Below are 27,474 nucleotides of genomic sequence, written 5' to 3'. Positions count from 1 at the left end.
CGGACTGCGGCTTATAGTCCGGTGCGCCTTATATATGAACCGAGACGGACTATAAGGCGCTCATGGGCAATGTGGCTTATAGTCCAGTGCGCCTTATAGTCCGTAAAATACGGTATACCAATAACTTTCTTTTGATGATGTCATATTTTTGGAAGTGTTATGTCTGTTTTTTTATATGCTGTATGTGATACACTTAACAAGTTCACTTTATGCGGGAAAAGGAAAAGCAAAATGCAAACGTTTCCGTTTGTTCTCAGCAGCTTCCACAATTCAGCTCTGTTTAAGAGCTACATAGGTTTACTAATTATCCTCAGAATGTATATTCTGTTTGCAAATAATCGCTAACATGTTCTACTATCTATGATGTTTCCAGCTCTTCCACTTAAATTGCTTATAGAGTTAGCATAATAGCCTTATGTATTCTTTTTACATTGTGTCAGGAATACTAACTACCAAATATGTAACGTTTGTTTAAAGCCAGATTCCAGATTCATAGCAAATCAAGGATTCCTTTATTCTCAATTAAAAACGCTCCTCTTTGTCTTCCTTATGTATTATTAATGGTGTAGAGAAATATAGAGAAAATTTGGGAAACTAAAAATATTATATATTTCCCATGAAACAAGCTAGATTAGTTGTGCATTGTGTTCCTCTTTCATTTAAACAAACAAACAAACAAACAAACCAAGAAAACTTGTTGGACTATCTTAGATTTAGAGACCTTGTGAGACCTTGTATGAGGTGGTATTAAGGTCCGTGAGCTGGAATCCATGTGATTCTGCTGAACATAGATCACCACTGGGTTTCGATTAGGAGAAATGCATGAGCGTAGCTGACTTTAACTATGTCTGACCTGTGACCACAGGACGCTGGCAGACAGTTTGTAAGGTAGCACCAGCCAGGGGCACAAATATAGTCCTCTGCCCAGACCCTTTTCCTTGAACTAAAATATACAAACACAAGCATAGTACAGGCAGCCTGATCATCACTGCAATATATCGAAATATGTATCCTGTTTTTCTTATGGAGGAGCACCAAAGCAGGTGCCATCCAACCTAAGGCCAGGCCTGAACTTGGTTCTGGGTGTGGAGAACACACAGTATAAGGGCTCTACATTTTTTTATTACCATGTACAACTTGATTGTTATGCGCAGTTAAAACAATGCAGATGTACATGAAAGCAATCAAACTGTTATAGGCAGTCTAATTGATGCTTATTGGTAACTGGATAGAAATCCACCAACTGGCCATATACATTGAATAGCCGTTGGATGATTGCTTATTCTGCCAACAGCTATTCCTTTTACCTCCCCAACCCAACATCTAAAGCAAAACTTGGGTCTGGGTGTAAACACTGTAAAGGGGCCACTACCTTGTGCCATTTAGAATAGTGGAATATATTTGGAGTCAGAGTCCTTAGGTGCCCCCTCAGGCTCTGGGCCCTTTTAGTGACTGCTATATATGCACCCTATAGTTATGTCCCTTCTAAACACATGCTGTGGATGCAGCTCACTCAGGCTAGGTTCACACTTGCAGGTTCTTCACTCCACTGATTTTCGGCGGAATCTGTGGCCAAGTCTCCTATGGAGGCTCCAACACAGAAGTGACGCTACCCTCAGTCTTCACTGGCCCACAGGTGAGCAGATGAAATCCCCAGTGGGCTGTTGAGTCAGGGTGGGCCTCTTTAGCCCCACCTTACATACAACAGAGCACATCTACATGTATTGCATGCAGATACGTAGCATACTGCATCTCATTTCAACTATGTATCCATATAATGAACTGGATAGGCTATATAGCAAACAGCCATGTCTACTATTATATACAGTATATGTATCTGGTGGATATGATGACATCTAGGCTCAGAGGCAGACACACTAGTATCCACCTTTCCTTGGTGTCACATTCTAAATGGTGTTGTTGAAGCCCGAATCAACAATGATCTTGTAGAACGTTGCTGCTTCCAGAGATCTGCTGGGCACATATTTCTGGCTCACAGAGATATGAGGACCTTAGTCTAAGGCAAGTTCCAGAAATAGTTTATGCAGCACGCTGTTAAATGTGTTAGAGCAGTTTTTGTTAATTTGCAAATAGGGGTAAAGCAATATTTGAATGCAGCTGTGTAGTGGGCCACTAGAATGAACTTTACACTGAATGAAGTGTATACCGTGAGCCCTCACCAACTCAGTCTGACAATGAGCTTACAGAATCTCTGATTAGAGCCAAAAGATCCTACATGTTGAAATCCAACTACCCGATCCTTCTCTTCCTTGACATCTGCCATTGAGGAAGTGTTGGGACGTCCCCATAACATAATAGATGGTGGGTTGCACCTGCCGAAAGCAGCATATTAAGCTGGCAATAATTTAATGTGTATGTTCAGTTATAAACTTTATAATGTCTTCAAATGATAAACAGAAGTCATATGAATATCTGAACATTTTGTAAAAGCCAAAACTAAGCTATCAAAGTAATATAGAAAGTGTAATGGATATTGTGTGTGCCATTATCTCTAACAGTTTATGTGGCAAACATGGAACTTGGATATTTTAAGCATTTTCCACAATATACATGGAATGTCCCTTTCATGAATATTTAATGAGGAGGTATCTATTTAGAGAGTCAAATAAGTTTCAAGATACTGATATGTAAAGTCTCTCAAATGAAATCCCTATGGTATTGTTTAATTTGCGCACAAATTGAGAAACTAAATTGTGTTCATTTCAGCATAGGAATTGGTGAATTGTTCTCTCTAGTAATTAGTTTTTTCACTCTGTAAAGAGTCATTCCTTGAATGTGAATGTAAAAGAAAAAATACTGAAGTTCTACGACATGCTAAGAAACAAGTTCAACTTCTACCTCATATATTATTGTTTAGCTCATGTATACATGTATGTGCTAATGATTAGACATCTTAGACTATGACTTCAATACAGGTACAATTCAGCCACACTGACTTAGCTTTAGGTCTTTTTAAAGAAACTCCCTCTTCTATATCACATCTGTCTTACGTCCCAGTCTTTAACGCCCTTAGGGGGCATTCTCACGGAGTTACGCTGTGCTCATTCTGCCACGATAACTCGCGTAAGAATCAGCGCTGCAAAGTAGAATCCCATTGACTTCAATGGGTTCTGTTTAACGCGTGTATCTCATTGAAATCAATGAGAGGCTTTTTAATCCATTGATTTCAATTACGCGTGTTAAACGGAACCCATTGAAGTCAATGGGATTCTGTTTGGCAGCGCTGATTCTTACGCAAGTTATCGTGTTAGAATCAGCGTTACTTTACTCCATGTGAATGCCCGCTTAGATTTTTGGACAAGCAAGAGTCTTAAGCTAAGTGCATTACTGTTCGGCTCTAACTCTGGGGCCACAGGTGCTAAAGCCGTGATGGTTATTCCTTTATGTTAATAAAAAAATAAAATACAGAATTGATATTACCACATTCATAACAACCCCAAAAACAAAATTAGTAGAACATTGTACACCACAAACATTAAAATTCAAATGCCAAAATTGATGTTTTCTGTTCAACTCACCTCAAAACATAAAGTAATAAAAAAAGTATCCAAGTCTCATAGACCCACAAAATACAAGGTGTTGTAAATTATGTATGTAGGAATGCAGAGAGGGATAAAATGTTACTGGCTTAAGGCTAAAATGTTAGATTAATAAAAGGTTAAAATGCACATAAGCACTGAAGTTATGTGTCAGAAATTTTTATTTGCTTCATAAGTTCAAAATCTACAAGAAAAAGTGACAATTTCAAGAGTGTTTTTGCAATTCCAATGTGACTTTTAGGGGTTAAAGCAACTACCTACCAGGTAGGGGTTAAAGCAACTTCTGCTTGTCCTGATCAATTTGGTCATTTTTAATTTTATAGGTGGAAAACAATGGAACAGTATCACATATAATGAGGTATATTTACAAAGCTAAATGTACTAAAATGCTGATTTAGATTCCATGCACCAGACATATGTTTTTAAAGGGATTCTATCACTAGAATACCCTTTTTAGGCCGGGTTCATACGGAGTATTCTGGCTCGTCATTTGGTACGTAGACGCCGCGGGAGGATTTGCGGGCCGTATATGCTAAATCACGGCCGCAAAATAGCGCCACGTGTACGGTACCGGCTCCCATTGAAAACAATGGGAGCGTATACGGCCCGCAAATCCTCCCGCGGCGTCTACGTACCAAATGACGAGCCAGAATACTCCGTGTCAACCCGGCCTTAAAGTAAATACACGAAGGAATAGCCTTTAAAAAAAAGCTATTCTTCTCTTTCCTTTATTATTCTGATCCATGCCGCCGTTCCTCAGAAACATCTTCTTTCTTCCTTATGTAAATGAGTTTTCTTGCAGCACTGGGGGCGTTCCCCTGCACTCAAACAGCACTCGGGGCATCCCCAGTGATGCTTGAAAACTCTCCAGGGACGGCCTCTGTCCTCTTCTCCATCTCTGCCTTCTTCTCTAGCGCTCCTGCTCTCTTTGTTCCAATGCGCCGACTGCACATGTCCATCAGCCATTTTCCTGTGGTTGAACGGGAGAGGCAACAGGAAAATGGTGGACGGACATGCGCAGTTGGTACTTTGGAATGAAGAGAAGAGGAGCGCAAGAGTAGAAGGCGCTATAGAGTTTTCAAGCAGCACTGAGGAAGCCCCCCGTGCTGCAAGATTTGCAACATTTACATAAGGAAGAAAGAACATATTTCTCAGGAACAGCGGCATGGATCAGAATAATAAAGGTAAGAGCCTTTCTTGAGGATATTCCTATGTGTATTTATTCCACATGATAAAATCCCTTTAAGACAGGTTTTTAGCTTGCTTTATTAGAAAAGGCTTAGAGATTGCAACAGTATTTGCCAGAATTGAACCAAAACATTCTGGTGCACATACCACAAACTAATAGGATGGGTTAGTAAACCTAATGGTCTGTTAGATTTATTAGCCAGTGTCAGTAACTGTGATAATTTGATGTATCTTAATGTAAGAAGATAAAAGTTAACCTCTTTAGTAAGAGACCCAAAGGGAATCTGTACTACCAATAAAATCATTGTGCACGATTTGGGTGTGGGTGTCAGGCGGTATTGTGCATGCTATACTGATACCCTGCTGTGGCTGTGTGCTATTATTGTAGGCTGTAGATTAACCATGTAGAAGATGTGTTTTCCAATGCAAGTTTTGTTTTAAGCTTAATGAAATAGCTTGTCCAAGATCAGACAAAGTTTAGCCAATGAAAGTGTTAGGTAGGGACTGCTAAAAAAAACCTACTATTTACCTGCCAAATCCCCTACCACTTCAGTGCCAACTCTTTAGCCTGCAGTAAATCAGGGTCTTTAGCAGGGCACTTCTGCTGCCAGAGACGGGCTGAAGTTATCAAATGTTATAGAAACAACTCTAGTGCTGACTTGGTGGGGACTTTCAAAGTAATGGTTTATAGTTGGCATTTCTCTTCCTTAGCAGTATTTTGTCAGAAGGCCCTTTTAATTAATTCATTAATCTGATGTAAATGTACAATATAAATAGACTTTCTGCTTTTACTGTCATCAGTCTCTAAACATGTGATTTTAGTTCTGAATAGTCAGAAGTTGGGGGTCATCCCTGGATACTAAATATGTATGCATAGCCTTTACTTTCCTGGCTAGCCAAGCCTTGGGATTGCTGGCTATGCTGCATTCAAGCTGTTAACAAATGGCACAAAAGTGTTAAGGAAAAAAGAGTTTATAAGAGCAGACACAATTCTTAAGAATCTTTGACCATATCTGCCATATCTGTACGTGAGTTCTGTTTCATACCTAGAATGTTTTACTTTTATGGGGAGTAGAAGTTTAATTTGCTTTATGGTTTGTAATGAAAAAGAACATCACAAGAATGAGCACTACTCCATCTGAGTCATTTGGGAAGGATGACGTGAATCAATTGTACTGTCAAATCAAATATTTTTTTATATAATGTTTCATATCTAAAGTAAAAGTATATTTTCCGAATAATGGTAACATTTCCAAGCTGTGAACTGTACATACAAGCACTATGAGTAATGAATTGAAACATTTATTTTAGCAGTACGATCTATGTCATTTTGTAGGACCCATTGTAAAGATTGATTGCTCCAATGAATGCAGATCCAGAGCCAAACAGAAGCAGGATCTGCCAGTGTCCAGGACAGAAGTGTTTACTGTACACAGGCTTGGCCTGTAGCCTAGTACAGCTGTTACATCAGTAGTAATCTCCATTTCCATACAGAAGTCAAAGAGAGCTTGAAGCCTTGAAATATTAAAGTAAAGCCCAGTGGAATTGTCTGTACTGCCTTTGTGCCAACCTTGGCGATGTTGCTGATTTACCTGGAAACTTAGTATTTAGTACGTGTGTCAGTTTCCAATTTAGAAATCGGTCCAGTACTATGAAGTCAATAGACTTTACTTAAATACACACCATTATTACTTGTCCCATAGGTTGAGACATCATTGAATTTGATAGAAAACTAATGACAAAACATAAGTGCTTTTTAATAAAGCTTACAAAGGTCAATCTTTCTGCAAGGTAAAAATTTTTTTAAAAAAATAGTATATCATTCACAAAAGAAATACCCTTTAATAGATGGAAAATGTAAAAATAATTGTATGTATATAATTTTTTTTTGTGCTAACTCAACATATCAGTATGCATACCAGTGCTTGCAATTACGTCTGAAAAATGAAATTTTTTTTTTGCAACTGTAGTATTGCTATTTTCACATATGAATTTACTATGTTTCCATTAATGTTGCTATTCAGACCAGTCAGTATATGGTCATGTATATGAAAAAATAAATTCTGCCAATAGTCTAGAATATAATCAGTAAGTACTGCTATAAAGTCAGCATGGTAGCTTTACAATTAAAGAGGACCTTTCATCAGATTGGACACAGGCAGTTCTATATACTGCTGGAAAGCAGACAGTGCACTGAATTCAGTGCACTTTCCCGATCTGTGCCCCGGGTAAAGAGCTATCGGTCCCAGTACCGTAGCGCTTTACAGTCAGAAGAACCTTTCTGACAGTCTGTCAGGAACGTCCTTCTCCACAGCAGCGCCTATCATGCTGCACAGTGTGAGTGGGGAGGAACGCCCCCTCCCTCTGCTCACAGTACTCATCCATAGACGAGTATTATCAGGAGGGGAGGAGGCATTCCTCCCGGCTTACATTGTAAAGCGCGATAGGCGAAGCTGTGGAGAAGGACGTACCTGACTGACTGTCAGAAATGCCCTTCTGACTGTAAAGTGCTACGGTACCAGGTCCGATAGCGCTTTACCCGGGGCACAGATCGGGAAAGCCGATAGTGCGCTGAATTCAGCGCACTGTCAGCTTTCCAGCAGTATATAGAACTGCCTGTGCCCAATCTGATGAAAGGTGCTCTTTAAGTGGATTATCTCATGAATCCCATCATAGAGTGGTCCATCATACTAAGTAAAAGTAATACCAGATCTGGTCTGTATTAGGCTAAGGCTCCACATTGTGGAAACTCAGTGTTTGTTGTTGCAAATTTTGCTGTGTTTTTTAAGCCAAAGCCAGAAGTGGAGTTAACACAAGGGAAATGTCTATGTATTTTCTTTATATTTTCCATTCCTTTTCAAGCCACTCCTGAATTTGGCTAACCCACATCAAAATCTGCAACAAAAAAGCTGTGTTTCTTCCCCAGCCTTACACTATTACTTGATTTATTTGAATCATGCTGACAATAAAAGCTGATCACCAAAGGGTTAAGGAGCTAAGCAGCTCATCCCTGGGATGGTTTCTTCAGAATCGAGGTTGTCTTCATAAAACAAGCTCGAAACTGCTATCTCCTACGAAATGCAATACATTTTGTTTTCTCTGATTGCAAGCTAAAAAGAAGCAGATTTAGGTTGCTTCTGAATATTTCTCTATAAAAGCATTTCCTTAAAAAAAACAAAGTAAGAATTCTGCACATGTAAATGATTTCTGTCCATGTGTTGTCTTTGTTTCCCATCAACCCATTCAATTCTGCGTGGTTATTCATACATTCATCTCTTTCTGTGGACTGGTATTCCGCAGAAAAAAACCAGAAACATGCACCACTTTTGTTGTATTTCAGACAGAGCATGCTCATTCACATCAATGGGTCAGTGACAACCATGGACAGCACGTGGATGCCATCCATGTAAGGTCCATTTTTCAGAGAGAACTGCTAGTAGATGCTCTGAAAATTCCATTTGTATAGTCATGTGACTCTTTCAATGAGTGGATCTACTTCTGTGTTTTTTTTTTAAATAGAGATGGGAAAAATGGATGACATATGGAGGAAATGCTATAGACACGTGGGCAGCAAATGGAATAAAAATGGCCATTATTATGGATGGTGTTTTCATTAACAAAATACAGACACAGACATGTGAATAAGGCCTAAGACCTTACATTTCTCTCTATTACAAGGTCGCTTAAAATAAAGGTTTATAAGTGATATATCTTTCCCATAAACCTGTAAGTACACATATGGCTGTCATTATAGCTTGTTCGTTTTGTTAATTTTTGATATGCAATTAAACATCGTGTGCTTGTATAATGGTGTAACACTAGGCAAATATTACAATTATATCAGGTATATTGGTCTTACCTACAAACATGAAGTGTTCTTCATTTTAGCAGTCTTAGGCTGCCTTCACACAGAGTAACGCCGGGCTTGTAAAAATCCTCATTCACAGCTGTACACGCGAGCGCTGCGGAAGGCTCCCGAACACTTCCTTTTCACTTCAATGGGAGTGCTCGTAACGCCGGCTTTACGAGCGCTCCCATTGAAGTGAATGGGATGTGTTCGGGAGCCTTCCACAGCGCTCGCGTGTACGGCTGTGAATGAGGATTTTTACAAGCACGGCGTTACTCCCTGTGAAGGCAGCCTTATTTACTCTTTGCCAAATACAGTTTTTAATTTTTTTAAACTTATGCACATAATGGATAATAGCAGAAAAAAGATCTGTGTACAACTGACATTGAACGCCAATGGTAACAGTGTAGGCAGTGGTGGTGGATGGTGCCGCATGTGCTCTGTTTGCAGGGGCCCAAGAAAGACACTTTGCCTTGGCACAAACATTACGATGCAGTTCCCAGGCAGAAAACTGAATATTATTTTTTTGTCCAGGTAAGCCATAGAAAAGCCTATTTTTGTCACTGTATATGGAAGTACAGTATGGTCTAATGGACTTCTAGAGGTCATTTATTATGGATCCATACAGCTCCGAGTTTATACATAGTAGCTATACAGCTGAATGAATAGTTCAGAACAATACATGTTCTTGTTTTAATTCAGCCACATAATATGAAGTTGTAGGATCCCTGACATCTATTAGGTGAAGTTGGATTTGGTAGTGAAAGAGTTCAGTGCTATCATTTAAGAAAGATACTCATGGCTTTCATCTTTCTTACTGCAGCGGGCAGTGGTCAAAATAATTCAATGAAAATTGAAAGATTGATAAAGATATTGTTGGTACATTGAGTCAATCTCGAGTTTGCATCTTGAGTAAAAATGACACTTTTCTTTTAGTTCTGATACAGTTCCAAATCCTCATGTCTTGAAATCTTTATTAAACGTGACACTTGTTATCAAGTTTATTACATTTGGCAAAGACGCAAGGACATTTTATATTGTTTTTTGAGATTGAACTCTACCCTTACTTCTATTTCTTCTACACACATATAGATGCCGCTGTCTGACCTTAAATGTTGACCTTGTACAGTACTCGGTAAGTTCAATAGGAATATTTATTTTTAAGTTCATATTGTAGTACCCAGGCCCCACATGAACATTTTAGGTGATTTATTGATATGGAAATTTAGACCATTGTGCAGTAAAAGCAAATGGACCCCATAGACTATAATAGGGTCCATGTGCTTGCCGCACGCTCCCCACACAAATCATGCGGACAGGAAAGTAGATTGTGAAGTATTTTCCTGTCCGCATGATCCCTGTGGAGATCTGGCAGCAAGCACATTATATTCTATGGGGTCCGCGTGCTTTCTCTGCACACCGCTTGCAGTTGTGTTCGGTATTCCGTTTGAGGGGTCCTCATGCGGACTCCCCCGGCGGAATACAAACGCAGATGTGAACGAGACCTTACTTTTACGGAAAGTATACCATAAGGATAAATAAGAGCATACATAAAAAAAAAAGGATCCTTTAAATGACATCACTCATTTCAACATCAGCTTTTTAAAAATAATTTCCTATCAGCCTGATCTAGTGCTAGATTCAATTCCTGTGTAAACCAAGCCTAGGATAGTGTGAACAACTGCTTTATAACAAAGAATATAACAAGATCAGATTTTGTTAAAATCCTAATCAAACAAAACAAAACAAAAAGGAAGCTCATTTTACCACAACGTAGTAGTTTTTTTTAAATAATATGGCCAATTCTTTGGTAACTTAATAAAAGTTGTTGTTCCTATGTTCCTAAGTTTATCCTATATAGACTGTTACATAATTTGCATTCTTCCATACATTTGGTTGAAAAATAAAATGTATTATTTTATTTAAATGCTGCTGAAAAAATATTTATCTGTAGTAAAGCTGGTTTATAAATGACAAAATTACACCTTGGCTGAGCCCTTTTAATTCTAAGGGTCCAATGGTAATAACTTATATGTCTTGTTGCTGGGATCTAAGAAGAGTGATAGTATATGCTCAGTTTTTCCTGCAGTTCCACTACAGGAGAAATAAAGCATATCATTATTAGCATTAAAATCAATTGTTTCTCAGTGTCTTGTATAGACATGTTTGGTCCTCCAGAGCCAAAGCTGCTCTTTCTAGCCACTGTGTCTCATAGATTCTGGACCTTTAATTTATTGACTATACTAAGTATGATTGCTGTACCAAGTTATATCAGAAATATACGAAAATAAAACATTGCATGAAATGAATACATAAGAATCTATTTCTATTCTTCTTTTGTGATTAAATGAGAAGTAACATAAAAAGTATCATCTCAAATGTTATGATAAAATGAATGAAGCAACAAAAATGTAACATGCACTAATAACTGAATAGAAATATACAGTAACTTGTGTGTAGTGTAAATGGGGGTATAAATAGTAAACTATAGGCTTTATACTGGATAACCTTAAATAGATTCTAAATGTTTCACAGGACTTTACTGTACTCCATCCCACTGCACTATTGTTAGTAGAATTGGGTTAGTTTGCAAACTATCAGGTTTGCAAGTAAAACTCACAATTTGTGCATAGTGTAGTCTTCGGAATGGAGCAAATTTGCTCTCAATTTCTTGCCAGCGTTTGTTAAGATGGATCAGAGTTGGCTCCACCGCTTTGGCAGCCCCATCCTTAGACAAACGTTCAGCTTGCCTGTGTACTGTATTCAGTTCTTCTCTTTTCTTCTCCAATTCTCCATCAATCTCCTAGTGAGCAAAACCAATACAGGGCCCAGGGCAGTTAACTATCTAAATAACATTGCATTAAAAGAAGCTGCAACATACTTCTGTCACTTGTTTCTTATTAGACTTTATTTTGAGAAATAATAAAATGATACACTAATATACTACTAGTGCAAATATATGGTGTTTTGACATTATTTCTATGTGCATCCATATGTCTCGAGCTAAACCAAATTCATACATTTTTTTTAAAAAAATGTATAATTTTGTCTGCCAAATTCTGTATATTTTTTCAAATACTTTCTTAGTTTCTCATTTAATGGTAAACCAAAGCAATAATGAAGCAAAATAATATGACTGAAAATAAGGTAAAAAATAGAACTCATTGGATGCAGTTGACAATTTGGATTGACTGGACAGTAACATATGGACATGGTCTGATGAATGAAGTGTGCTAAAATGAGAAAGAGTCATCCAGGTACTGATAGTCATTAGTTCATCTGGAACAAAGATACATAACATAAGTCAATATTATTAATCACATAAATGGTTTACAGGCATCACATGCTGTAAAGAGTGTACAATATTTTGCAAGCTATTGCTATTCAAGTGATAAAAAAAAAAGATCTCCATCCATTTTTCATTAAATCAGGCAACTGATAGGGATAATAATAATAATAATAATAATAATAATAAAGGGGTTGTGCAGCAAACCAAATGTATGATGAAAGCTATAAAATCAAGCTGTATAAAATAAAAGAAGCTATACTCACTGATCCCCTGCATCTCTGATTCTGACACTACCTGGCTCTCAATGAGTCTTTACTTTTGGCTATGTCTCAACAGACAGGAAATGCCCAAATGGTACCTGCCCAGTCATTCACTGGAGGGTCACTGATGTAAGAGTCACCTCCAGGCATTTCCTAAGGGTCTCCAGGAGGTAAAGGCTACAGGGAAGGAGGCAGTGTCAGATTCTGAGCAGCAGCGAATCTGTAAGAGGTAAATGTGCTCCTTTTTAAATAGGATCTGCCACCAAGTAGAGAATGCTAAATAACATACATCTTTTGATTATTGCCGTTCCCATGAACAATCTGTTGTTTTTCTTTTTTAAAATCTGTCCATCCATTCAAAAGATATGACTCCTAAAAGATTATTTGTATACTAATTCTGATTCTCCATGTGGGTGGGAACCTTTCATTTTCACATAGAAAAATATAAGGCTACCACCCACTTGGAAAATCAGAGTTAGAACCTTATAGGGGTCATATTTTTTGAATGGGTGGACAGATTTTAAGAATCAACTATGTATGGCATCTGGCATTTTATACTTGGTGACAGATCCACTTTCATTCTTCTTACACAAGCTGAACAACTCTTTTTTTAAGCAACTTTTTAAAAATTGTATTGATAATTTACTTCTAGGAAATGGATAGAGACTCCAAACAAAACATTTTCAGCTTAACATTAATGATAGGCATTTCACAAATATGAAATAGAATACATTTATACATTTATTTGTAATTTCATCAAAATAAAGTTTTAGGATCTGATCTGTAACCTAATAGCTACTTTTTATGACACTGATATGGCAGCTATAGCTGATCCAAATTCTTATAATGGGGTTTGTCAGGTTTCTGTAAGACTTCCAATATCTTTAGCAACATGATTGATGTAGCAAGTGCGTTATTCTTGCCATTAAAAAGACCAGAGAATCAGACTGTTTACATGTAAATCTAAATCTTAATCTGGCCATATATCTCAGATAGTTGTTGTTCAAATGCTGTTATGACCTTTTCATATACGCTGGCACCCTGTTGAGCCAAGAGCTCTTGTGTTTCTAACCGGCAGAGCGAGGTAAACTACTGCCAGACACCTCTGAAAGTGGATTATCTCCTTTAAGAAGTATGGGATTCAGCAAATAGATATTTGCTGTCATAGAAAATACAGGAGGCCCTGCGTACATATTGGATGGTTGGTCAGTCCTGCTAAAATCAGTAGGTTCAGCCAACATTAATCTCATGTGTATGGCCACCTTTATAACAGCTATAAGATACTATTAAGATAATGAACTAAACTAAAGAAAGAAGAAAAAGCATCAAATGGTCTAAAAAGCCTAGCCTGAGTTTGGAATAATATAGCTGCCCATGATTTTTACATGTTCTGTGAAGCTATTAATCCTTATCTATGGAAACTTACTACATAGTAACATCAAAACTAATTATTCTGACATTTTCACACTTAGGGCGGGTTCGCACCTGCCCCCGATCTCCGCTTTCAGGTTTCCGTCTTCTGTCCAAGAAACTGAACAGGAGACGGAAACCAGCAGTCACTTTTCAAACCCATTCATTTGAACGTGTTTGCAAAGTGTCCGCCCGTGAGCGTCTTCTGGTCTCCGCAGCGAAACCGTTTTTTTTAACCGGGCACAAAGTCAGACATGCAGGACTTTGTGTCCAGTTAATAAAAAAAACGGTTTCACCGCGGAGACCACTAAATGCTCAAGGGTGGACACTGTCCTGCCAGGTTTCCATCTCCTGTCGGCAGAAGATGGAAACCTGAAAGCGGAGACCGGGCGCAGGTGTGAACCCGTCCTTACTGACATATTGACAATTACTGTGTATATAATGTAAAACTAGATGTATTTCATTCCTTAACATGTACAATTATTTAGAAAACTATTTGACTAGGCAATTATATTGTTATATTTTACATTGAATTCATTAGTTTAATATTAGAATGACGGCATTCACTATACAGCTATATACATTTTTATAGCATATTTTTAAAAACTGCATGCACCATAAATGTATGAAAAAAACAACACTCATATATAAGAGTACCTTAAGTTTCTGTTCATCTTTGGGTTCTGGAAGACTAGCTATTTTCTTTTCAATATCATCCAAACATTTAAGTAAATCATCAGATTGTCTCTTGTATTGATACCACTGATGAGAAATCTCGAGGGCCTTTTTCCTTCGTTGAGATCTCAAATCCTATTTATAATATGAATAGTAAAAGTAACACAAATATTTCTAAGTTTCTATATGTAAAAAGGCTCCATTTTTGTATACATTCAACGAAGGAAGGACAACTTTTACAGTAGTTCAGTTGCCTGGGCAACCTGAAACTGCTTTGAAATGGTGTCTTCTGCTGTCAGCTTTATACGTCTGACCTTCCATTTCAGGTACACTTTAAGAATAGGTAATAGTTTACATTATACTACAAAGATTTAATTCATGTGTAAGGTCAGCCATCAACAATTGCTATATTGTACATGGAGTTGACTGACTGCAGCACAATGGTGCACATTTCTCAAATCCATTTAGGCATTAAAGTTTGTGCATCAACCATATAAAAAAAGTCACAGACAGTAGAACAAATAAATAAAAGCTTTATATAATGTAAACAAGCTAGATGAATCGCACACAATTTTCAGCGATAATTTCTCGGATGACAGCATGGAAATTTTATTTGCAGTATATTTATGATTTTACTGTGATGTGCAAATCACCGCAAAACAAATGTACATATCATGCAGTATTTTACTGAAATGTATCAGTCCTATCATAATGAATATAATAAAGAAAATAGAAATTGTCAATCAAATATCTATCTATTTATCTATCTATATATCTAGTTATACTTGGCAAATTGTAATATGTAAATGAACTTTCCAGTGACAGAATGAATTACTCAAGTTCTGGTATCCTCAGTATTGCTGTACTGATTGTGATGCAGAGTGAGGTTCCCATGAGGAAGGATATAAATATCACTTAAAGCAATAATGTATGCATTGTAAATTCTTAGTGTATGGCAGAATGCTGCAGAAACATGCATGAATACATAGCTATCGATCTAATGACTGTGCAGTCCATACAACAATGTAGACTTCATAAATTAGCCCTATCATGTATTTATTTATACAGTTTGAGAAATTGAAGACAAGTAATGAAGTTTTCCTATAATGAATTCAGCAAATGTAGGAATCCAGAGGCTCAAACTTATACAAAATTGCTACAAAAATATGTAGGAGGTTGGTTGAATTTTCTTAAAAGAATCAATATTCCATTGAGTTTTTTCTTATCTGTCAAGGGTGAATGCCTTTATTGAGTAACAAAAAATGAAAATCAATGGCCTCACTTCTTGAAAACACAACCAATATTGAAATGCCCCATAGTACAGATTTAAAGAGGACATTGTGTCATAATTAGATATAATGTTAAGCCTTGAGACTGTATGACATCTGAAGCTTTCATAAAGAAGAAATGCAACTACATTTAGGGCTAGTTCACACGTGGGCAAAGGGGAGGTTTTTGACAGCGGAATTCGCTTCAAAAACCTCTCCTTTAACATGGTGGTCTATGTAGACCACTAGCTTTTTTTTTCCTCCTAGCGTTTTCCGCCTGAAGAAGCGACATGACCTTTCTTCAGGCGGAAAACGCCTGAAGAATTGCATAGAAGTGAATGGGAGGCGAAAACCGCGCGGTAAAAAACCGCGCAGTTTTTTGCACACAAAACCGCGTGGTTTTCGCCTGCAGTTTCTATAGCACATATAGGAAAAAAAACCCTAGCGAAAACCGCTAGCGAAAACCGCGTGGAATGCAAAAAACAGCGTCAAAAAAACTCCTCGAGGTTTTTTACCTCGCACAAATAAGCTAGGCGGTTTTCACGTGTGAACTGACCCTTAAAGTGTTTTACAATTCAGGGTTTGTGTGGTTTCTGCTTGTTATTTATAAAAAAATTAATTAAACAATAGCTACAAATATTGCCATATACAATTATTGACGGGAAATATTACATTCTATATCAGATCTATGTATAACTCAAATTAAAGCTAAGGCCCTATGTGGTGGAAATACAGTGTTTTTCCTGCTGTGGGAATGCAGAAGAGAAAAAAAGAAACTCTGCATTATAGAGTACTGGCTAATCCTATCCACACACTGCAGTGAAAAACACTGTGAAAAAGCTGTTTAAAAAGCATTTAATTTTGAAAAAAACAACATGTCAATTTTACTTGCGGAGATGTTTGCATTCTCCCTATAGATTTAATAAGGGAAGAAAAAACACAGAGAAAAACACAGCAAAAACACAGATCATAGTGGCCTTGCATCTTCACACTGCGACCCCACTATGATTATTTCTTTTATTATTGTAGACTGCACGGAGGAGGCAGGAAAGGAAGTGGCTGCCAACTTATTCATGTTGCACCCTCAACATGCTAAAAGTCATGTGAACAAATGCTACATCAGTACTTATCTAACTATCTATAGAGACAGAGAGAAAGCAAGTGACTTGTACTGATGTGAATACACTGCTTTGGTAGTAATAGAGAGTTTCTAGTCAGCTCCAGTATAAGCCTAAACCTGTGTTTTCTTCTCTTTATCCCCTGCAATACCTGCTTACTCCTCCCTTCTGCATAGACTTCAATGTTCAATATCATCTGAGTCATGTGACCTGCAGTCCATCTCAAGAGAGATAGAGCAGTGATTTTCACAGTTAAAGTTATTTTAGCAGAGAGAGGGGAGAGCAGGGAAACAGCCTGACAAAAGCAGAAACATGTTTCTTCCTTATAGGATATATTCTAAAGTTTCACCCTTGCTATTATGTTTTATGCAAAGTTTGTAGAACAGTGCCGATTTAATGTTCACACTTCAGCATGCAACTTGTCCATATAGATAATTTGATTTACCTTCAGAGTATTATGTTTCGATTGTAGAAGTTGTTGTTTCAGTTTGATTTCTTCTCTCTTTTTATCATCTCCAATTTTGAGCTGAAGATTATTTCCTCTTTGTAACAATTCTCTTATTTGTCCATCGTTATCTTCACTCTGGTAATAAAAAATATCAATTATTTAAAAAGTGATGACGGATTCAGTGCTTTCTGTTTTTCACTGCAACTAGAGATGTCTATGCTTTGTTAGTTTTCTCGCCTGTTTAGTTGCTTGTGTTATAGAATTATCATTTTCTGTAAAGGAAGACCTCTTTTCAAGTACTGATTTTCTATAACACAGCAGTCAATCTAAACAGAGGCAGCCTTGTCTTCTTTGACAGTCTGGGCACCAACAAAATACCAAGAAAGCACACATGCAGCATACACAATACACCTACACAGTACCAGTGTAATACCAGAAGCACTGTCATAATTAGAGATGACCGAATTTTTCAAAAACTTGATTCAACAGCTTTGCTGAATTTTCAGATACGTTTCGATTTGAATTAATTTGCAATGAATCGTGTTAAAAAACAGCTATTTCCTGGCTGCAGAGAGCCTGTATAGTGGTGTAGAAAACTGTGCCTTGCAGTGGTTTTTAGTGATGTGCCACTAGGGAACCTGAACCAGCAATGAATTGACTGCTAGTTCAGTACTATAGACACCAATACACGTGTACTGCAGTTTATAGAGGAATTTAGACTATGCAAACTCATAGGCTGACTTCCTCACTTCTGCGCAAGATCAATCAAGTATCGGGGGCTATTAGCAGCCCAGGGTTACTGGCCAGACCTGGGCTGCAGAATATGCATATCGCCCCCCCCCCCCCCCCCCCCCCCGATATCGCCACAGGCGGTAGGTGCCAAGGGGGATATGTCGCATGGCTGAACACCTTGGATGCCATAGTCATATTTGACCGCGACATCCAAAGGTTTAAACATCGCTGTCAGAGCTGTGCTCCAAGCAGGGGTTATGGAGCAGTGTTAGCTGTCAATTATAGCTAATACCTGTTCCTGTGGGTGGATGTGAAGGGGTTAAAGGGCTATAACATCACAGGGCTGGCTGGCTGTAGACTGGCTGCACGCATGGCATTGTGGGTGATACTGCATTCCCAGAGTTCCCTGCCCCATGTCCTAACATGCAGCAGCCATTTTGCGTGAGGAAATCCAGATTTGATGCGACTCAAATATTTCCTGAAATTCGGATTGAAATCCAGTTTGCCAGCTTTGATTCACTTCTCTCTAGTCATTATATTTTCACTAGTGTCTTGCATCCATTTATCAGCATTTTTTTTCCATCTATTTCATAAAAACTGTCCCATAAAAAATAAAATGTGCCAGTTTATAATAGGACTAACTTAAAAAAGAATACAATGATAAATAGTTTTGTGCCGAAACTCGATTTTTTGTTTGAATTCCTTGCCATTTTGTGTATCTATCACACATGCTTTACCATGTCTTTGTTGAAGTCGTCTTCTGTGATATTCACTCCTAGCTGTATTTCAGTCTCCAGTGGTTCAAGCAATTTCTGTACATCAGAGTGAAACTGTTCCAGTTCCTTAGATGAAACCATTGCCTGCATTAGGGAAAATTAGTATAATAAAACAGGAAAATATTTGAATTTCTATGAATTTTTCTCCATATGTTATAAATGTATAGCTGTTACTCATTATTCAGTAAGACAACACTCAAAGAAGCACTCCGAGTAAACTACTTTTTCCCATCCTTGTTCCCCTCACCTGACTGTCACTCACCAGGCTTCTTTCATGTACACTACCTTCATATCCCTACAATCCAGCCTCTCCTCACTCTGACAGACTCCATCTTGGCTTTTATATTTCTCTTTCTTTGTGCTGTTGTATCAATCCCATGATGCCTTAGCCCAGCATCACATGGCAGATACAGGACTGTACTATCACTGTTGCAGGGGCAATGAATTATACTTTTCTTTACACACTCTCCCAAATAATCAAACAGACCAAAAATATACAGTCAGGGAGGCTGCACTGTGATCTCCTATATAGGCGTGTGACATGAGCTGTCTTATATCAGCAGTATCTAGTGATAGCAGAATTTGTCTCCCCCATGGATAGCATGTGTGGTATAATCCATGCAGTTTGACTCATACAGAAATATCTGTATGGTCTAAGGGCTAGTTCAGATGTAGTTAGGAGTCAAGAAATTTGGTCAGGAAAAAATCCACTTCAGGAATTAGGAAATGTTTATTTGTAGCATTTTTTGAAGTGTTTTTAATTTTGTTTTTTTTTCCTCCAGCACAGTGTATGGACCTTGAAAAAACTGCTAGCAGTTTTTGAAGCGTTTTTTTATTTATTTTTTTTTTTACCAAAAACCGCATCCAAAACCGCTAGCGATTTTTCCTTCTCCCATTGACTCCCGTTGGTTTTTGCAGGCAGAATTTGTTTGAAGAAAGGTCATGCCGCTTCTTTTTTTCCGCTAGAAACCGCTAGTGGTAAAAAGAACGCCAGCGTTTTACCTAGGACTATTGTGAGGAGGCGGATTTTGAGGCGGATTCCATTTTGCCCTATGTGGACTAGCCCTTAGATGGGGATGGAAAAGAAAGCCATGTTATTATGTTATGTTCAGGAAGGGGTCACCTGAGATCACATGACCCAAATAGCCCCATAGTCCTCGAATATGCTGATGTGAAAGCGAGAACACAGCCAAGTAAAATTTCAGTATAGTTCCCTGGCCCTAGCACTTAAAGAAGACAGAAAGAAAGGAGGGCATATTAGAGCTGTTTGGAGCAACGGAGCTGCCCTCAGTGCTCCAGATTACTCATTTGCATATTCTGAAATAAATAAATATCTCAGCAAAGGAGGCAGAATTTACATACAAAAAAGGCTACTGGTTCTCCCTGGTCTCTGAGTCCTTGTCATTGCCACAATAATAAATCAATTCATACATGTCACTTCACTGTATGAGTTCCCAAACTACAGTATACTATTTCATGCACTGAAGGTACTTATGATAAAACTTTCCTTTTAATGAATAAACTATAAAATATCTGAATGTATAGTGCACAAAATAAACAAAATAGTGACAAAATCCCACAGGCAACAGATGGCCTATCATAGGGAAAAGCTGCCTGAACATAAAGATATATAGTAAAACAGGACTGTTCAATACATCATGTCCAGCTGAGGACCACATTCCAAGGCTACACCAGTGGACTACACCACAGTCCACCAACAAGGAGAGAAATACAACCAACAGGCCTGTGCCCCAATTTATGGGGAACCCACACATTAGAATAGACCATCAGGGGTCAATAACAACTATAAGAAAAAAGTGGACATTGTATTAGCTGCAGAGAGGGACTCAATCCATAATAACATATATTACAATACGGGAGATATTACAATTAGAGATGAGTGAACAGCGTTTGACCGAGTACATGTTCGACCGGATATCAGGCTGTTCGAGATGTTCGATTCCAGTCGAACACCATGTGGTAATCTCACTAAAAATTCAATTCCCCTCCCACCTTCCCTGGCACTTTTTTTGCACCAATAACTGCGCAGGGGAGGTGGGACAGGAATTCAACGCTGGCCAATGCTTTCCTATGGGGAAAAGTCAGTTCTCACTCAACTCTACTATTCCGGAGATGTTAGTAGTGCTTTGCGGTCAACGCTGCTACATTTGAGATGTACAGAGCTCTGTCAACTCTGCTACATCTGAGATCGGACCACAATGGAGACTGCTGTGGACCGATCTTAGACTCCGCCTCCTCCGGCAGAACCAGCGTTGATTGGCCGAATGCTGTACACTGTACGGCATTCGGCCAATCGACACTTGCCAATGCTTTCCTATGGGGAAACGTCAGCTCCCACATTATTAGTGGCATAATACAGGGACTTTGGTGTATTAGATGCCCCCAGGCATGCTTCCCCTGCTGTCCCAGTTGCATTCCTGAGGTGTTGTCATCATTTGCTGAGGTGTCATAGTGGACTTGGTGACCCTCCTGAGTCGAATATTGGTTTCCCCCTAAACGAGTATTTTTTCCCCATAGACTATAATGGGGTTCGATATTCGTTCGAACAGTCTAGTTTTGAGGGGTTACTTGAATCAAACTTCGAACATTTCACTGTTCGCTCATCTCTAATTACAATACTTTTGTCCACATAGTGTAACCTGAAATTTAAAAAGCATTATTAGAATAATTAATATTCATAGTTATTTATACATGTTTGAATATCAATTAATATATTAACATACTTCATAATGCAGGAAAGAGGGAATTTGACTGAATCATGTTATTACAACCTGATAAACAATTTTCTAAAATATAAGATATAATGGGTTTCGTCTTTTGTGTCTTAATCAAAAATTAAAATTAAAGGCAATCACTAGTCTGCAATAAAATTGTTATGTTATTATCTTGGTAAAAACAGGTGTTCTAAAAAAAAATAAAAAAAATGAAACCCTCCAAAATAATCTAAATAATAAAGAAATGTTTTCTTAGTGCGTAGATAATTGGACAAATATGTTGCATGCATGAAAAAAAGCCACAGACATACTCTCCTCACCATTGAAATTGCAACATCAAGAAGGACAAGATTATGCAAATCAAGGAAGTAGCAGATGTCATTAACATCTGAAAAATATCACATTTGTAAGCACCTGGCTCCAATCTGTGGCATGTGAGAAGGGCATAAAACCTAAAAATGGATCAAGTAGTATGGCATAATTGTATGGGGCCCCTGTATATTGATGTACCAGTTACTACCCCTTGTTCCAAACTTAGAAGGGCAGAGACATTGAACTAAGACATCTTGATTTATCACTCCTGAAGATTGCTAGGCACCTAGACTGAGATGTCAAGCATTGTTCAATGTTTTATGTCCTGGTGGTTGGAAGAACAATGACAAACTGGATTGAGGGTACGAGATGTGCGCTGGTGAACCCTTTGCATGACTGCATCATCTAACTGGGAGAATCATACACAGTGATCCATTTTACACTGCAAGTAAAATTGGATATCACATTCCAAGCCTGGAGTGGCAAACAGTGTTGACATGTATCATCAGAAGTCATGGGCATGACATTGAGCTATGAGCCAGACATCCAGCTACAGGTGTTCCACTGACCTCACACAGTTTGGAGACCATGTGAACAACACCATAAAAAGGTCCTAACAAGGGAACAGTACACTAAACCCATTCCTCCTTGCACTAACAACTCAACGGTACATTGACTTGGTGTTACGGTTCTGTCTATATATATGAAAATAATATTTTAACAATGACAGAACCGCTGGACTGCAGACACTGCAGTGTGGTCCACAAGCCCCAGGGGGGAAGGGGCGGCCGTGTGCCTGAAAGGCTAACCACCAGTTAACTGCACTGGCAGTGGTGTTTGTGCGGTTCTGGTGTGAACTAACTGAAAACACACTCTCACCAGTTAACCTCACTGGGAGAGTGCACCTATGCAGAGCCGCTGGGTGAAGCTGAAAGAAGCCTTGCACAAGACTTCTGCTAAAACACAGAAGAGGGATAGGCACTAGTACAAGCTTCAGCCTGCTACACAGGAAAGGCTGCCAGGGGTTAAACGTCACTCCTGGTCAGTAACACAAAGGGCTCCTAACCAGCTTGGGAGCAACAATATGATTGGACAGTTCCAATAGGTTTAGGGGGATTCCTACTGGCAGAGCCAAGAAGTCCTAGTTTAGATCCCTGAGCTGACAACCTGACATTCACAGGAACCTGGCCGTAACCTACTGTCTCAATTTTAGTCAAAGTGTGAGCACCGGGCGGGCATCGGCTCACACTATTTAAAGGCTAGTCCCCACCCAACAGGGGCGGTGGCATGATGTCACCGATCATGCTCAGTATGGCCAAAATGGGACTTAGCCTCTGAGCGGCTCCAAAATGTCTGAGCATGCTCACTGGGCCGAAAGCTGGTCTTAGACTTAGACCTGTTACAGAAGAGGAAGTCTCCCAGCTACTTTCTTCATCTCGCCCCACAACCTGCAGTAGTGACCCCTTCTCCTCACACCTTCTCCAATCTCTGTCCCCTGCTGTCACTACTTACCTTACTAAAATATTTAACCTCTCTCTCTCTTCTGGAATCTTCCCATCCTCCTTCAAGCATGCTGTTATAACCCCGCTACTGAAAAAACCCTCCCTGGACCCATCCTGTGCTGCTAACTATCGACCCGTCTCTAATCTCCCCTTCATCTCTAAACTTTTGGAACGCCTGGTTTATTCTCGGTTAATCCGTTATCTCTCTGCTAACTCTCTGCTTGACCCCTTACAATCTGGTTTCCGCGCTCTGCACTCTACTGAAACAGCTCTCACAAAAGTCTCTAATGATCTACTAAAGGCTAAATCCAATGGTGACTTCTCTCTTCTTATTCTTCTGGACCTCTCTGCAGCTTTTGACACTGTTGACCATCAACTTCTCCTCACTATGCTCCGCTCAGTCGGCCTCAATGACACTGCGCTCTCCTGGTTCTCCTCTTATCTCTCAGACCGCACTTTCAGTGTATCATTCGCGGGCTCTGTTTCCTCCCCTCTTTCCCTTGCTGTTGGGGTTCCTCAGGGCTCGGTCCTCGGCCCCCTGCTCTTTTCTCTCTACACAGCCCCCATTGGACAAACCATCGCCAGATTTGGCTTCAGGTACCATCTTTATGCTGATGACACCCAATTATACACATCTTCCCGTGACATCACCCCTGCACTCATACAGAACACCAGTGTCTCTCTGCTGTCTCTAATATCATGTCCTCGCTCTATCTGAAACTAAATCTCTCTAAGACTGAACTACTACTGTTTCCACCATCTAACAGATCTGTCCCTGATATATCCATTGCAGTCTCAGGCCTTACTATAACTCCTAGGCAGCATGCCCGCTGCCTCGGGGTCATATTTGACGCAGACCTTTCCTTCACCCCTCATATTGAATCACTCGCACGTTCATGTCACCTCCACCTCAAAAACATCTCCAGAATACGCCCTTTCCTTACCAGAGATACACTAAAAACACTTATTGTCTCTCTGATTCATTCTCGCCTTGACTACTGTAACTCCTTACTAATCGGTCTTCCCCTCACTAAACTCTCCCCTCTACAATCTATTCTGAATGCAGCGGCCAGGCTCATCTATCAGGCTAGACGCTACAGCGATGCCTCCGGTCTGTGCCAGTCACTACATTGGCTGCCTATTCATTATAGAATAAAATATAAAGTTATTACTCTCATCCACAAGGCTCTCCATAATGCCGCATCTCCCTACATTTCTTCCCTCATCTCTGTCTACCGCCCAACCCGTGTTCTCCGCTCACTCAATGATCTAACACTTACATCCTCTATTATCAGAACCTCCCACACTCGTATACAAGACTTCTCCCGAGCTGCACCACTTCTCTGGAATGCTCTACCCCGGACAATAAGATTAACTCCCAACTTCTACAGTTTCAAACGCAAACTAAAGACACATCTTTTCAGACAAGCCTATCACAATTCCTAATGCACAAAATTGTCTGAACACTGTATAAGCAATGCCGCCCCTGCTACCTCTTGTGTCACCCCCTCTACCTCATAGATTGTAAGCTCTTTTGAGCAGGGCCCTCAGTCCCATTGTGTGAAATGACGTTCTTTGTTATGTATGTCTGTATCTGAACCCTATAAATTGTACAGTGCTGCGGAATATGTTGGCGCTATATAAATAAAATGTATTATTATTATTATTATTATTATTATTATAGACTCCATACACCTCACTGCACAACGCCGATGGCGAGGTTTGGATTAGCCCGCAGGTGGCGCTATGTGCTGGACGGGAAGCCTGCGGGACCCAATCTTAACACTTGGTCATAGAACCGGTGGTATGGTCATTTCTTCAAAGTGTCCCAGGAGCCATTGTTCAACAAGACAACAACAGGACACATGTATAACAGAACAAGTAGCTTATGTGGTAAAAACTTTGAGTTATGGTCACTTTTCTAGAATATACTGAACTAATACAGTGTACTATAGAAACAAATCAAAGTTAACCTTTAAGTATATTCCTTTGTTTTATGCAGAGCAATTTCCTATTGTATAGTAATTCTAGATCATGAATAGTATGCATAACTTTAAAATACCTTGCCACTCTTAATCTTTTGGGATATAGGAGTAAATCGTTGGTCAAGTTCCAGCATCTTGGTCTCTACTATCTTCTTACAGTGATCACCATGGTTTGCCTGTAACTCCTCAGCTTGATCATGTAGTGAATCCACCTTGGGCTGAATGTCATTTAGCTCAAACTTTAAAACCTACAGGCCAAGATAGCAAATAAACCAAAATATTTCATGAATTCATAGAGCAAGAACATACATGTTCTGGTCAATGGTAGACATAAGCGTTTTAGTATGTGGTTGCCAAATACTCCTGAGATGTCATATGTAAAGATAAGAATTGAGGGATTCTTCCTATTCTTTTGTTTCTTCTGGAGATAAGTGGCGACAGAAGAATTTAATAACCCCCTATATCCTCTTAATTTTTAGAGATTCCAAGGATATTCTCCTTGATTTAAAGGCAGGCTGAACATACAGTCTACTGACATAAGATCCATCTTTTGTGTGTATTCTTTTCTCTTTCATTTTTTTTTCTTACCTGGAAAGTAATGTACAATACAGGTTTTACTTAGTCAAACCATATAGAGGCTGTGAAGCTGAAGTGTGATGCCACCACAAGAGTAGAGCTTTTTGTATGGATAAAGAGCAGTAAAAAAAAGCATTTTGTACATAAGGACCTTTCAGGAATAGCAGGCGAATTCTAAATACTGTACAGTAGTTATTTCAGAAATGTGCAGTGTTTAAATTGAATTGAAATACCTTCAGTGTTTCTTCTCTTTGTTGTGGCTTTTGCCTCTCCATCTCACCAAGTAATAATTCGGCATGATTCATCCAAGATGTTGTATTAGCAATGCCATGGTTAAAAGATTCCATTTGCTTTTGATATTCCTAAAATAAAAAAAAAAAAGAAATACATGTTGGGCATTTGCTGAATCTTTGTATAAAAAAAACAACAACAATAAAACACAACTTGTCATTGACATTTTGATTTCAATGGGATTTGATGCATTTTTTCTGCCTCAAGATATGATAAGATACATATTTTTTTTCGGATATGGGTGACTATTATTTAATCAAAAACTCCTTACAAAGTCTAAATAAGTGATGGTATTAGGAATTCCATACTTAAAGGACAGGAGAGAGGGGTGGGTTCTTAGGGTGCAGGAGTCCTGCCATTGAAAAGCGAGATAGAATAAATAATATTTGACTGATAAAACCACTAGATGATCTAATTTCTAGGTTTCACAAATTAAAAGAAATTTCTGAAGGGTTGTCTGTAGGGATGAGCGAACTGATTAGACCCAAATTTTCTAATTTTCTGGTTTTTGATATGGCATCATGTCATTGGCATGCCCATGTAACTGCAGACACCCAATCTCAGACCTCAGCATTATTTCCAATGCGGTTGAGGTCAATCAGAGGCCTGAAGAGGCCTGAGGGTGATGTCAGAGGATACCCAGGAGAGGTGAAGCAAGGTGAGTTTCAGTGTTTGTTATTTTTACTGACCTCCCATGGGTCTCCACTTATACCCTGGGGATTGAGGAATCCCAAGAGTATAAAATCACAGTTTGGCCCAAAATGAATCTGACAACCGGACCTCACGAATATTAATTGAAACAAATCTTGTGAGGTTCGGCCATCTTTTCCATATGGTAAATTGAGTATGGAAGGTAGTTAATTTAATGGCATCCATCCCTTGCTAATAAATATAGGCATACAGCATGCAAACAGGTTTGTTGTTTAAAGAGGATCTTTCATCACTTGGGGCACATGTGGTTTTATATACTGCTAGAAAGCCAATAGTGCACTGAATTCAGAAGGGCATTCCTGACAGTCAGTCAGGATCGCCATTCCTCACAGTACGGCACCTATAACGCTGTACTGTGAGAGCGGGGAGGAACGCCTCCTCCCTCTCCTCACAGTACTCATCCATAGATGAGTACTGGGGGTCAGGGGTGTTCCTCTCCGCTCAAACAGTACAGCACTATAGGCGCTGCTGTGAGGAAGGGCGTTCAGCGCACGGTCGGCTTTCTAGCGTTATATAAAACCGCATGTGCCCCCAGTGATGAAAGGTCCTCTTTAAGCCAATGAGTAACGTTGAGCAAGTAGTATTCGATCGAATACTACTCCTCGCATATTCGAAGCGTTTAACCCCTTGGTGTTCGGCCGATTACACGCATTCCTATGCCGGCGAGGTGTTCAATCGAATACTACTCCTCAACACTAATTATGAGGCAAATGTAATGAATTCAGAGGGTAAAATTCTGTGGTTCTCAGTCATTTTGTTAACACACCTGCATTATATTACAGTTAACTGCG

The 27,474-nt window shown here is 39.1% G+C and overlaps 1 protein-coding gene across 12 annotated transcripts in view; it reads right to left on the bottom strand.

Moving 5' to 3' along the window:
* The window catches only part of DMD (dystrophin), a 1,873,751-nt gene that overhangs the window by 963,231 nt on the left and 883,046 nt on the right, over positions 1-27,474 (bottom strand). For 11 of the 12 annotated variants that reach the window (XM_075265063.1, XM_075265067.1, XM_075265060.1 and 8 more), the window contains 6 exons: positions 25,915-26,043; positions 25,183-25,353; positions 18,533-18,655; positions 17,061-17,198; positions 14,212-14,364; positions 11,216-11,398 (listed from right to left, as the gene is read on the bottom strand). In XM_075265063.1, the coding sequence (XP_075121164.1) occupies positions 11,216-11,398; positions 14,212-14,364; positions 17,061-17,198; positions 18,533-18,655; positions 25,183-25,353; positions 25,915-26,043 (897 nt within the window). The remainder of the gene's footprint in view (positions 1-11,215; positions 11,399-14,211; positions 14,365-17,060; positions 17,199-18,532; positions 18,656-25,182; positions 25,354-25,914; positions 26,044-27,474) is intronic. The other variant, XM_075265071.1, reaches the window with a different exon arrangement.

The sequence above is a fragment of the Leptodactylus fuscus genome, chromosome 2, assembly GCF_031893055.1.
Source record: "Leptodactylus fuscus isolate aLepFus1 chromosome 2, aLepFus1.hap2, whole genome shotgun sequence".
Lineage (NCBI taxonomy): Eukaryota > Metazoa > Chordata > Amphibia > Anura > Leptodactylidae > Leptodactylus > Leptodactylus fuscus.
Note: the sequence above shows the minus strand (reverse complement) of the source record. Positions and strands in the feature narration are given on the sequence as shown.